General features: G+C 41.1%; 1 protein-coding gene across 1 annotated transcript in view; it reads right to left on the bottom strand.

Moving 5' to 3' along the window:
• Window positions 1-12,424, bottom strand: part of LOC106578550 (WW domain-containing adapter protein with coiled-coil-like) — a 39,012-nt gene extending 26,588 nt beyond the window's left edge. The window contains exons 1-4 of the mRNA XM_014157505.2: window positions 12,131-12,424; window positions 11,912-11,945; window positions 10,975-11,167; window positions 2,782-2,876 (exon numbers count right to left, since the gene is read on the bottom strand). Of these exons, the coding sequence (XP_014012980.1) occupies window positions 2,782-2,876; window positions 10,975-11,167; window positions 11,912-11,945; window positions 12,131-12,171 (363 nt within the window). The 5' untranslated portion in view covers window positions 12,172-12,424. The remainder of the gene's footprint in view (window positions 1-2,781; window positions 2,877-10,974; window positions 11,168-11,911; window positions 11,946-12,130) is intronic.
• Between the last annotated feature and the right edge of the window lie 1,410 nt (window positions 12,425-13,834).

Below are 13,834 nucleotides of genomic sequence, written 5' to 3'. Positions count from 1 at the left end.
TGCGACAACAATAACAGAGTTACACATGGGATAAACAAATGTACAGTCAATAACACAATAGAAAAATCTATATACAGTGTGTGCAAATGTAGAAGAGTAGGGAGGTAAGGCAATAAATAGGCCGTAGTGGAGAAGTAATTACAATTTAGCATTAACACTGGAGTGATAGATGTGCAGATAATGATGTGCAAGTAGAGATACTGGGGTGCAAAAAGAGCAAGAGGATAACTAACAATATGGGGATGAGGTATTTGGGTGTGCTATTTACAGATGGGCTGTATACAGGTACAGTGATCGGTAAGCTGCTCTGACAGCTGATGCTTAAAGTTAGAGAGATATAAGTCTCCAGCTTCAGAGATTTTTGTAATTCGTTCCAGTCATTGGCAGCAGAGAACTGGAAGGAAAGGCGGCCAAAGGAAGTGTTGGCGTTGGGGATGACGAGTGAAATATACCTGCTGGAGCAAGTGTTACGGGTGGGTGTTGCTATGGTGACCAGTGAGCTGAGATAAGGCGGGGCTTTACCCAGCAAAGACTTAAAGATGACCTGGAGCAAGTGGTTTTGGCGACAAATATATAGTGAGGGCCAGCCGACGAGAGCATACAGGTCACGGTGGTGGGTAGTATATGTGGCTTTGGTGACAAAACGGACGGCACTGTGATAGACTGCATCCAATTTGCTGAGTTGAGTGTTGGAGGCTATTTTGTAAATCGCCGAAGTCAAGGATCAGTAGGATAGTCAGTTTTACGAGGGTATGTTTGGCAGCGTGAGTGAAGGAAGCTTTGTTGCGAAATAGGAAGCCGATTCTAGATTTAATTTTGGATTGGAGATGCTTAATGTGAGTCGAAGGAGAGTTTAGTCTAACCAGACACCTAGGTATTTGTAGTTGTCCACATATTCTAAGTCAGAACCGTCCAGAGTAGTGATGCTAGCCGGGCGGCAGGGTGCGGGAAGCAATCGTTTGAATAGCATGCATTTAGTTTTACTAGCATTTAAAAGCAGTTGGAGGCCACCGAATGAGAGTTATATGGCATTGAAGCTCATCTGGAGGTTGGTTAACACAGTGTCCAAAGAAGGGCCAGATGTATACAGAATGGTGTCGTCTGCGTAGAGGTGGATCAGAGAATCACCAGCAGCAAGAGCAACATCATTGATGTATACAGAGAAAAGAGTCGGCCCGAGAATTGAACCCTGTGGCACCCTCATAGAGACTGCCAGAGGTCAGGACAACAGGCCCGCCAATTTGACACACTGAACTCTGTCTGAGAAGTAGTTGGTGAACCAGGCGAGGCAGTCATTTGAGAAGCCAAGGCTATCGAGTCTGCCGATAAGAATGTGGTGATTGACAGAGTCGAAAGCCTTGGCCAAGTTGATGAAGACGGCTGCACAGTACTGTCTTTTATCGATGGCGGTTATGATATCGTTTAGGACCTTGAGCGTGGCTGAGGTGCACCCATGACCAGCTCTGAAACCAGATTGCATAGTGGAGAAGGTATGGTGGGATTCTAAATGGTCAGTGATCTGTTTATTAACTTGGCTTAAAAAGATTTTAGAAAAAGGGCAGGATAGATATAGGTCTATAACAGTTTGGGTCTAGAGTGTCTCCCCCTTTGAAGAGGGGGTTGACTGTGGCAGCTTTCCAATCTTTGCGGATCTCAGACGATATGAAAGAGATTGAATAGGCTAGTAATAGGGGTTGCAACAATTTCGGCAGATAATTGTTGCTGCCGCAGTCATCCCCCTCTTCAAAGGGGGAGACACTCTAGACCCAAACTGTTATCGACCTATATCCATCCTGCCCGTCCTTTTCTAAAATCTTCATAAGCCAAGTTAATAAACTTTTTGGAATAAGTGCTACAGGATGCACATTTCTTTTGAAAAAGCTAGCCTTAACTTTCCTAACTGACTGTATATTGGTTCCTAACTATCCTGAAAAGTTGCATATCGCGGGGGCTATTCAATGCTAATGCAGAACGCCACTGGATGTTTTTGTGCTGGTCAAGGGCAGTCAAGTCTGGGGTGAACCAAGGACTATATCTGTTCTTAGTTCTACATTTTTTGAACGGGGCATGCTTATTTAATTAAGATGGTGAGGAAAGCACTTTTGAAGAGCAACCAGGCATCCTCTACTGACGGGATGAGGTCAATATCCTTCCAGGATACCCGGGCCAGGTCGATTAGAAAGGCCTGCTCGCTGAAGTGTTTTAGGGAGCGTTTGACAGTTACCAATGTCTGTATGAACCCTGCTTAAAGGCTATATAGTCCTAGGCCTATGTTGTATAGGTGGAGTTACGGGCCAATTGGTATATATTCCTTTTAGTACACATGTGGAACTGAATAAAAATCATATTTATTTTAGTTTAAAACCATTTTTAAATGTGGATCCAATGTCACACATTGGACCCATTAGTTATAGAAAGACCCACATACCGGACAAGGTCTTGGTCCAGTCTCTGGGGTGTAGCTGTAGATTCCCACTCAAAGAGACAGACTGTCTAAACCTCTTCAATATGCTAAATACGTCAATCACTAGGGGTTCATCACAATAGTCTCTCCTTACTCCTGAAGTGTGCACTTGTACACCCCCCACATTTCAAATCATTGGAGTGGTATAGGCATGTGCTAGAGGAGTTTACACCATATTTCTTAAAGCAATAATTTCAAATCCACACAGTAAAGTGAACAATTGCACACTGCTGGGGAAAGGAGAGATAGGGACATGGCCCAGCCCACCATGACATAGCATTGACAACAGAGAGGTGGTAAGCGGGTACTGTACTTACTGCGTCTGATGTCTTGCTGGGGTTTGAATGCGAATTGGAGCTGCTATGATGTGTGTTGTGGTTGTGTGAATTTTCCTGTGGAGAATAACTCGTCCCTAGAAAAGAACAAAAAGGTAGATGGTTTTTATTCATCCAATAGGCAACATTGTTATTATACTATCATATTGCTAGATATGGAACAATAACGACAGTCCTTTGTCATCTGGCCAATTCTGTCTGTGTAACTGAAAATCCAATCAAGATAAATGGTAGCCTAACTAACCTAGTAGCCTAACTTATGGGACTCCCAATAACGGCCGGTTGTGATACAGCATGGAACCAAACCAGGGTGTGCAGTGACACCTTTAGCGCTGAGATGCAGTGCCTTAGACCACTCCGTACCTCGGGAGCACTGATACGGGCATATATATATATAAAATAAATTTAGAGGAAAACTGACAAGGCAGAAAGATATTTATCCAATTCAAACAAAAAAGTTGAAGCTTACAAATGTTTTACTCCTAATCAATGCCAAATAAAAGTGGCATCACTGGCAGATTTCTGTATTTAACTAGGCAAGTGAGATAACTGGCAGATGAGTACTTTACCCATCTAATAAGATGTGTTTTAAACTTCCTTGTGATGCAGAAATAATGGTGTGTTAACATTGACTGGACCATAATGCCTGTGGATGCAGGCCCAGAGGGAGGAGGGATGATTGTGTGCGCGCGTGCGCATGTCAATGTACCAGTGAGAGCCTCCTGTCCCATAGGGCAGGTGTCAGTCATACTGCTATTCCACTGTAAAATCAATGGATCCAGCCTTTAACATGAGCAAATTCTATATTTTTTTTAATCAAACATGTTGCAAGCTACTCTGATTTATTTATTTTTGCTTTCAAATAGGCCCGTTCTTCTCTTCTACCCTGCAACTCTTCACTTTGTGTACAAGATGTGTATTCTGTCAATATACCTAGTAAAATAACAGTTATTAAACAACCTAGGGGGACCCAGATGTTTTTATTTTTTTTCTTGAACAGAGCTTTTTACATCTTATTTTTCCTGGTTTGGAATTTAGTCTTTTTTTTGTCTGAATATAACAATCACTCATTGACATAATGAAATGGACGTTCTGAGTCCATGTCAATGCTGAAATCACACCAGAAGACCATTTAGGCCTGAAAAAAAAATAATATATATATATATATATATATATATATATATATATATTTGAGTGTAATTCCCCTTTTATTGAGTATCTAGCAAGAGTGGAATGTGTCAGTCGAGCAGTGTTTCTGCCATTAGCCCTACTGCTGTAGCACACGTCAGGGCAGAGTTTGAAGAAACAATAGCCATCCAATGGATACAAATCAAATGAACACAGTTGTCAGGTATGACTACTTTGCAGTACACATTTAATTGAGAAGGTTTATGGTGGAAGTCTGTCTACCTACAAGATGCCAGTTATCATTAGCATCACTAAATGGCTACATACGGACAGACGGTCAATCTTGCTGGAAATTAATTGGCAGATAGGTTTGGCTTTTTAAGCCAATAGTGGCTAACCAGGGGTGGGATAATGTCAAAGTGGCTTTGATTGGATAGTGGCCCGGGAGCTTTATGTTTATGAAAGTTTGTGATGGCGAGCTATGAGCTACTGGTAGCTCGCCATCTACCCATTTAAGACCCCAGTCAAAAGTATGGACACCTACTCATTCATGGGTTTTTCTTTATTTTACTATTTTCTACATTGTAGAATAATAGTGAAGACATCAAAACAATGAAATAACACATATGGAATCATGTAGTAACCAAAAAAAATAAAAATAATAAAAGTGTTTTGTTTATTTGAGACTCTTCAAAGTAGCCACCCTTTGCATTGATGACAGCTTTGGACACTCTTGCCATTCTATCAACCAGCTTCATGAGGTAGTCACCTGGAATGCATTTCAATTAACAGGTGTGCCTTGTTACAAGTTCATTTGTTGAATTGATTTCCTTCTTAATGCATTTGAGCCAATCAGTTGTGTTGTGACAAGGTAGGGGTGTTATACAGAAGATAGCCCTATCTGGTAAAAGACCAAGTCCATATTATGGCAAGAACAGCTCAAATAAACAAAGAGAAACGACAGTCCATCATTACTTTAAGACATGAAGGTCAGTCAATCCAGAAAATGTCAAGAACTTTTAAAGTTCCTTCAAGTGCAGTCGCAAAAACCATCAAGCGCTATGATGGAACGGACTCTCATGAGGACCGCCACAGGAAAGGAAGACCCAGAGTTAACTCTGCTGCAGAGGAGAAGTTCATTAGAGTTACCAGCCTCTGCTTTACAGAGTTCAAGTAGCAGACATCAACTGTTTAGAGGAGACTGTGTGAATCAGGCCTTCATGGTCTAATTGCTGCAAAGAAACCACTACTAAAGGAGACCAATAAGAAGAGACTTGCTTGGGCCAAGAAAAACAAGTCAGGGACATTAGATCAGTGGGAATCTATCCTTTGGTCTGATGAGACCAAATTTGAGATTTTTGGTTCCACTTTCCGTGTCTTTGTGAGATGCAGAGTTGGTGAACGGATGATCTCCGCATGTGTGGTTCCCACCGTGAAGCATGGAGGTGGTGGTGCTTTGCTGGTGACACTGTCGGTGATTAATTTAGAATTCAAGGCAGACTTAACCAGCATGGCTACCACAGCATTCTGCAGCGACACACCATCCCATCTGGTTTGCGCTTAGTGGGACTATCATTTATTTTTCAACAGGACAATGACCCAACACACCTCCAGGCTGTGTAAGGGCTATTTGACTAAGAAGGAGAGTGATGGAGTGCTGCATCAGATGACCTGGCCTCCACAATCAACCGACCTCAACTGAGATGGTTTGGGATGATTTGGACTGCAGAGGGAAGGAAAAGCAGCCAACAAGTGCTCAGCATATGTGGGAACTCCTTCAAGAGTTTTGGAAAAGCTTTCCAGGTGAAGCTGGTTGAGAGAATGCCAAGAGTGTGTAAAGCTGTCATTAAGGCAAAGGGTGGCTACTTTGAAGAATGTAAAATATATTTGGATTTGTTTATCACTTTTTTGGTTACTACATGATTCCATGTGTGTTATTTCATAGTTTTGATGTCTTCACTATTATTATTATTATACAATGTAGAAAATAGTAAAAAAGGAAAAAAGAAATACCCTTAATGCGAGGGAAACCCGTGACAGCGCAGCCCAGTTTCACAACTGGTGCAAGCTCAATTAGAATTCGGGCTGGTGACGTCGTTACCATGCAACCACCAAGCTGATCACTGCTGGATGCTGAAAACGACTAGCTAGCTTGTCTGGGATTGTTGCTGTTAGCTAGCACATGGACAAGCAGTACTCAGACATGACACGAATTAACACCATACCTGGATCCGTCATTCATTTTTGCACTACACAATAAACTTATGATAACAGTCAATGCTAGTCAAATGCTAGCAAATCAGAGTTGAAACAAGCTAGCGAGCTAACGTGAGCTAGTAGGAATTTTAGCTGGCCAGGTCGTGTTGAAAGCTAGCTAGCTACATCATATCAAACCTGTCATCTGGTTTGCTTGGTTTGCTAGCTGCTAATAGCCAATGCCATGACAAGCAAGGTTAAGCTACATAGCTAGCCTGTTACGCCAACAACGATGCTAACCGTTTAGCTAACGTCAACAAGCTAGTACATGGCTCCAAGTCTGGCTGGCACTGGCAGGAGTATGGGATAACGTTAGTTAGTACTGCATGGTGAGGGTGAATTCAATTCTTCAACATCTTGCTAGCTAGCAACATTAGCAAAGCCAGCTGCAGTCACATATAGGCTCAAGCAAGATGACCTAATTTCTGATTTCTGGAGGCAGTGGAAACATAATCTGAGCTAGCCCACCCTGAGTAGACTTCAAAGTGCCAATGGAAACGTGGCTATTGTGTACTGCTTTTGACTACCAGGGCCCATATGACAGGGCATCCCTGAACAAAACAGGTGGGGGAAATAGAGGTGTCAAACACTCATATCTATGGCAACCAAAAGGCCAGCCATTGCCCAGAATAACTATTAGCTGTGCAGCCAGCAGTATCAGCAGCAGACGTTTAATAATAAATATGGTTGGGTATGGAGGTATGCTTTATCTAAAGATGTTTCAACAGCCAACAAATTCAATCAATTCAGACATTATCACATAAATGAGTGTCACACTTATTTCCTTGTAAGCGTAAATGTGATAATTTAACTGCATATCTCTAGGTTAGAAGACTGACAAACAGGCAGGTGAAGATGGTGCCACTGTGCAATAGAGATCCTAAAGCCTAATGACTCACGTGAAAACCAGAACATTGAGGCTTAGTTTGTGGTCACTGCATGAAAGACTATGGGGTAATAAGTAGCTGTCAACGTCTAGTCGACCAACTTCGGCAACTTTCAAAACATGCATTTTTCCTTTGTTCAAGTAATCATTGATCTTACATTACTAGATAGATTTTAGAAAGCTCGCCATTGCATTGCTTTCAACAATCACAGCATGTAAGAGTGATTTCTTCAAGGATTTCTGCATTTCAAAAGTATAAGAACAGAGCCCTCGTCCTTAACTCGGAGCCTGGTCCCATGCAGTAGGCCTAGGTGCTGTGGCCATCTCTTGAAGAATGATCGAAGAGTTGGCTACAACATATAGGGCCTATAGTATGGGATGAATGTTAGTTAGCGCCTTCCAACAGTGAAAGACTGCTGGAAAAAGGGGGTTAAGAAAGTATGTATCATTTAACTAACATGTCAAACCGAAAGCAAATTGATTAATAAAATGTACTGCCATTTCCGAGCACTTAGGATATAAACGCCCCATAAAAAAAAGAAATGTTCTCGCAATCATAGGCTGAGCTTGTATATCAGAGGCATGTTTTACCTAGATGAAATACAACGTTGAGTTCACTCTGTCATGCATTTGATCATATGTAATTAGGCAGGCTTTTTTTCAGTGTAGTATTTACAGCGTATGCACTGACTTATCATAGGGGAACTCAATTCAGGGGCTGTATTCATAGTGTCTCAGAGTGGGAGTGCTGCAGTTTTGCCTTTTAGACCATAATGACTAAGATTACATGGACAGGAGGGACCTGATCCTAGACCTCTGACACGTTTGTTGAATATGGGCCCAGATGTCCCTTTGGCTGCGTTTACAGGGCAGGGAAGTTTAGATATTTTTCCCACTAATTCGTTCTTTTGACCAATAATAAATCCGCTAGTTTCAAATCAGATACATTTCAACACTGATCTGATTGGTCAAAAGACGAATTAGTGAACAAAATATCAGATTTGGGCTGCCTTTGCCACTGTTACATATAGCCCACGTGCCACAGATATGTTCAGCTAGATATTAGGGGTGTAAAGGTACACGTATTTGTACCGAACAACTAGGTACAGGGACCTTGGTACGGTCCACACTACGAAACCAACAAATATTTACAATACAAAAACGCTATGCCTACGCTGTAGACCTCGAGTAAATCATTCCAGGCTATTTAAACTATACAAAAATATAAAAACACAATGTGAACCGCTGGCTCCATGTTTCATAAGCTGAAATAAAGGATCCCACTAATGTTCCATGCGCACAAAAAGCTGGTTTCTCAAATGTTGTGCACAAATTTGTTTACATCCCTGTTAGTGAGCATTTCTCCTTTGCCAAAATAATCCATCCACCTGACAGGTGTCGCATATCAGTAAGATGATTAAACAGCATGGTCATTACACAGGTGCACCTTGTGCTGGGGACAATGAAAGACCACTAAAACGTGCAGTTGCTTCACAACACAATGCCACAGTTGAGGGAGCATATAATTGGCATGCTGTCTGCAGGAATACCCACCAGAGCGGTTTCCAGAGAATTGAATGTTAATTTCTCTACCATAAGACACCTTCGACGTCATTTAAAGAAATTCGCAGTATGTCCAACCAGCCTCACAACCACAGACCACGTGAAACCACACCAGCCCAGGATTTCCACATCCAGCTTCTTCACCTGCGGGATCGTCTGAGACCAGCCACCCAGACAGCTGATGAAACTGAGGAGTATTTCTGTCTGTAATAAAGCCCTTTTGTGGGGAAAAACTTATTCTGATTGCCTAGGCCTGGCTCCCCACCCATGGCTGCGCCAATGAATTGATTTCAATTGACTGATTTCCTTATATGAACTGTAACTCAGTAAAATCGTTGAAATTGTTGCATGTTGCGTTTATATTCTTGTTCAGCATAGTTAAAACAACTATAGCATTTCAAACTGTCCTTTTGTGAGGCACGGTCAGGAACAAATTCTGTTCTATAGCGAGTGGTGGGTTCAATAAACCAGGAGGATTCTCCATCATCGTTTAAAATCTCCAATTTAGGAACATTTTGGTTTCAACGGCGATGGACAGAGTATGTCGCCACTGCTCAACAAAAATAGCCTATGCAGCTGCCAACACCTCAAACATGTTGACACACTTATGCCGACATCGACCCAGTATTCCTACCACTGGAGCAAGACTGAAAGGCAAAAAAACATCTTCACCCCTATGCATTCATGTTTCCAGCTGTGGATATGCACCCATTCTCATGGTTGAAAAGAATAGGGGGTTTCAGCACCTCGTGAAAGTGTTCGAGCCACGTTACAAACTTCGTCCTCTCACAACCATTTCAGCAAACAGGTAGTACCCGCTCTATATAAGCTGAAGTTGTCAATGAATTGGCCAATGCACCCCGCACTGCGCTTACTGCAGATGGACTGCAGAGTGCTACTTAACAGTGACAGCCCATCACATTACCTGAAGTGGGAAATTACAAGCCCCGTGCTACAGACACGGCCCCTTTATGAGAGTCACAAGTGTGCATATTTGTGTCTTCGTAAGAAAACATTCTAGCATACAATGTCTGAGCCATGTTTATGTATTGATTTCACACGCCTATTGCACTTTATTTTATTGCGGTTGTTGAGTAATCGTGTGTTTTCATTCATTTTTAACAAAATACAAAGTGTTGTTATTCCTGATTGTGCTCTCATCAGGCATTATGTGACTCATGATCACATATGGAATCAGGAATAACACTTTGTATTTTCTTAAACAAAAATCGACAAAAGTAACTGTTGGAAATTTCATTTTTCCGCTGTACTGAAACGTGACCCCAAAACGTACCAAACCATGGGTTTTGTGAAACGTTAGACCCGTACCAGATATTGATGAAGTGATATAATCTACACACTGGTCTTTCACTGTTCGTACATGTCTCATTAGGTTAAGCCATTCTCATTGTGGGTGAAGAAGACAAACAGCGACCGATTTCCAGTCAGGGTAGGGGAGAGAGCAGACATTTTGGATAAAATGACTGAAGCCAAGGCTAGCACAGTACCTGTAAATTAGCCTAAATAATCTGAAGATGTATAAAAGAATAATGCACAGCTCGAGTTAACCAGATACAAACCAGAAGAAGTATAACAATGGCAAATGAAGGTTGCACACTATAATGCTGTTATGTCACTGCCAAGTATCCAAAGTTGGTGTGTTTGAATACTATTTCCAAAATAATATTACAATGAAAGACTAGTGGTTAGTTAGGGAAATGTTTACAGAGGCTACCTGAATTAATCAAAATATAAGCAAATAGTTGACAGAACTATTAATCTAATATTGTGCATTTGCAAACTGAAGGGCTAGTTCAAGGAGATGCACTTTACTGAGCTGTCTAGTTTCCCCACAGCACTCAGAACATTGTCTCGCCTTCCCTATCCTAGATAGTAAGTACCATTCCACTAATGTTTGACAATGCGACAGGTAAATAACTGTGGCATTAAAACGTTTGAGAAATGTGGCTTGCTATCTGCCTACTAGAATCACAACAATGGTTGCCAAATTAACCACACAAAACTATTAAAGATCGATTTTAGGCATGTGACCAAACACTACTTCTCAGTCTTACAAGTCATAACTGTTGCCTTGTGCTTCAGATCCAGAAAAGCAACCTAATGAGAGAAAATAGGTCCTATTGTTGTTGTATTAGCAACAGTGCAGTATTTCTGAATAGGTGTAGGCTGTATCATCCTAGGCTATATCATCCAATTTAACATAAGGCTGCAGACAAATCAGTAGTAAAATTAGCCATGGGAGAAATTAAGTCAGACACTGGTGGTTCGCTACTTCAAATCGATGGTTTGTTTTGATCAAGATCGTTTTAGACATATCTCACCTCCATCCCTCTCTCTGGCCCGGTGCGTGTGGACTGCCTTTCCTCTGCCATGCCCCGTGTTATCGATGTGTTTGTTGTCAGGACTGTCAGATCGCCGATACATTTTACATGGAGGAGTGGCATCTGCGGTGTCTCGCATCTTGTCATGGCGATGATCACCACCGGGGTGACTCTTCGACGAGTATTTGAGCGTCTGAAAACACCAAAGACATCAATAACGTTATATTCTGGAACTGCAATCTGTTCAGAGCAATGCTCGATTAGAACGGCTCGAGCGGAATCTATAAATAACCTGCCCAAATATCATTGCCAATAAAAAAGTGTTTGTCTTGCAAATTCCAAAAAGTCGTGACTTAATCTTGTAGTTAGATCAGCTGTGCCTGTAGTACGTCACACGCTATTATACTGGCTCCATGGATGAGCATTGGAAATAAACTGAACCCTGCGCATTTAAGAATAAACTAAATGCTGGGTTAAACGCCACATTTCGAAATCCACCAAATGAAAGCAATAGATCCGTGGTAGTTCAAGCGCTGTCTGTCTTGACATATAACTAGGTATAATTATTCAATTGCACAGAAAACATCATTTATATGGCTGTACAAATTGGTAACTGGACGTTGTTTACATTCCTCTGATCTTACATCGCGCGAGCTGTGACATATTACGAATAGGCCGGGATTCCAGCTAACGTTAGCTAACAGGCTAACTGAACTCCAATAAAACTCGCTAGTAAATGTGTTCATAAGGCAAAGTTCGATCTGCCGGTCATAATTATAAAAACAAACAGAGCATTATTTTTTGTTGTTGTTCAAATTCAAAGGAAAGTGGCTACTTTTCGATTTATTTTCCGCACTGAGGCCTGTAGTGTTCAGGAAGCCTGCACTAGAGTATCCATTTTAATCTTAATTTGTTGCTAGCTAACATTAACAAGTACCTGGTAGGGCTGTGAATCCCTTCGGTCGTTGCACCTAAAAAATAAAGAAACAGGTTGTAAAGATGAATGTAAAAAAACAACAACAAAAAAACTGTACAATAGTCTGCAACAGCTGAATATCTGCCATAAATGTCTACTTATTTTGGTTTCAATAAAAATGGCGGATTGTCAAAGCTAAGAAAGAAATTCTGAATAGAAGTAAGGTTAGGAGCTATTTACCCATCGCTGAGTCTCGGTTGTTTCCTTGCATACATTACCATCAATGCCGTGTTAGTGTGTGTGGAGTGGATGTGAAAGATGGACTAAGTTATACGTTTTATTTTTGTTTCAGCAACCCGTTCTCGTCTATTATTTCAATAGTTCTGATTATTTTGAGGAGCTCTTCGGCTTCGCTAATCAGAAGAGAGCTCACGGTCCATCTCCCACTCGCAAACACCAACTGCCCCTATCTACCAAAAAGCGAAGCTCAGGCTGCAAACCACCCGCTTCCCTCCCACCACTACATCCGGGAAACTGTGGGGCTAAACTCGGCCGCCATCATCCGGTTGCCGATTAAATAACATCGGCAAAAAAAATATTAGCTACCGGTACTTCTGTCACTTTTGGTCACAAATACACTCTTTCAAAGGAGTTGATGTCTAGTAATTCGAGTATCTACTTAAAACAGATTCTCCCTTTTTCGATTGTGGCTATCTTGTGACACTTGGTGGATATTTGAGGAAGTGAATTGACAAATATTGTGACCTATTGTACTGTATGTTGTGTACTGTACTTCTAAGGATGACAAGGACTGTATGGTTAAAAGAGACGGGGTAAAAGGAGTGGCTAATAATTCTTGCTGCACATCTGACTGGCTGACTGACTGCAAATTGAGAAATTGTGTGACTAAATTCAACAAAAAGAAGAAGAAACTATTATGAAATCAAGATCAATGATATAAAGAATGATGAAAAATAACTTTGGAGAAATGATGGGCAGAAAGACAAATTAAACTCCATCTTTCATCGAATCAGATGGCTTATTCATCACAAAACTTTGATTTTGCCAATTATTTTAATGACTACTTCATTGGCAAAGTGGGCAAACTTAGGCATGAAATGCCAACAACGAACAGTGAGCCATTGTACTCACGCACTGACAGCTCTTAGCAAACTGCTCTTAGCAAAAAAATGGTGTTTGACCAAATACAATGCTATTTCTTTGTAAACAAATTAACAACACAGACTTTCAGCATGCTTATAGAGAAGGGCACTCAACATGTACTGTACTAACACAAATTACTAATGATTGGTTGAAAGAAATTGATAATAAGGAGATTTGGGAGCTGTAATGTTAGATTTAGTGAAACCTTTGATATTATTGACCATAACCTTTTGTTGAGAAAATAGTTTGGCTTTTCAACTTCTGCCATATCGTGTATTCAGAGCTACTGTATCTATCATAACTTAGAGGGTTTTCTTTAATGGAAGCTTCTCTAATTTCAAACATGTAAAGTGTGGTGTACCACAGGGCAGCTCTCTAGGCTCTCTACTCTTCTATTTTTACCAATGACCTGCCACTGGCATTAAACAAAGCATGTGTGTCCACGTATGCTGATGATTCAACTACATACGCATCAGCAGTCACAGCGAATGAAGTCACTGAAAACCTTAACAAAGACTTGCAATCTGTTTTGGAATGGGTGACCAGTAATAAACTGGTCCTGAACATTTCTAAAACTAAGAGCATTGTATTTGGTCCAAATCATTCCCTAAGTTCTAGACCTCAGCTGAATCTGGTAATGAATGGTGTGGCTGTTGAACAAGTTGAGGAGACTAAATTACTTGGTGTTACCTTAGATTGTAAACTTCCATGGTCAAAACATATAGATTCAATGGTTGTAACGATGGGGAGAGGTCTGTCGGTAATAAAGAGATGCTCTGC

This window comes from Salmo salar, chromosome ssa19 (assembly GCF_905237065.1).
Source record: "Salmo salar chromosome ssa19, Ssal_v3.1, whole genome shotgun sequence".
Lineage (NCBI taxonomy): Eukaryota > Metazoa > Chordata > Actinopteri > Salmoniformes > Salmonidae > Salmo > Salmo salar.
This window is presented reverse-complemented; position numbering and strand designations above follow the sequence as displayed.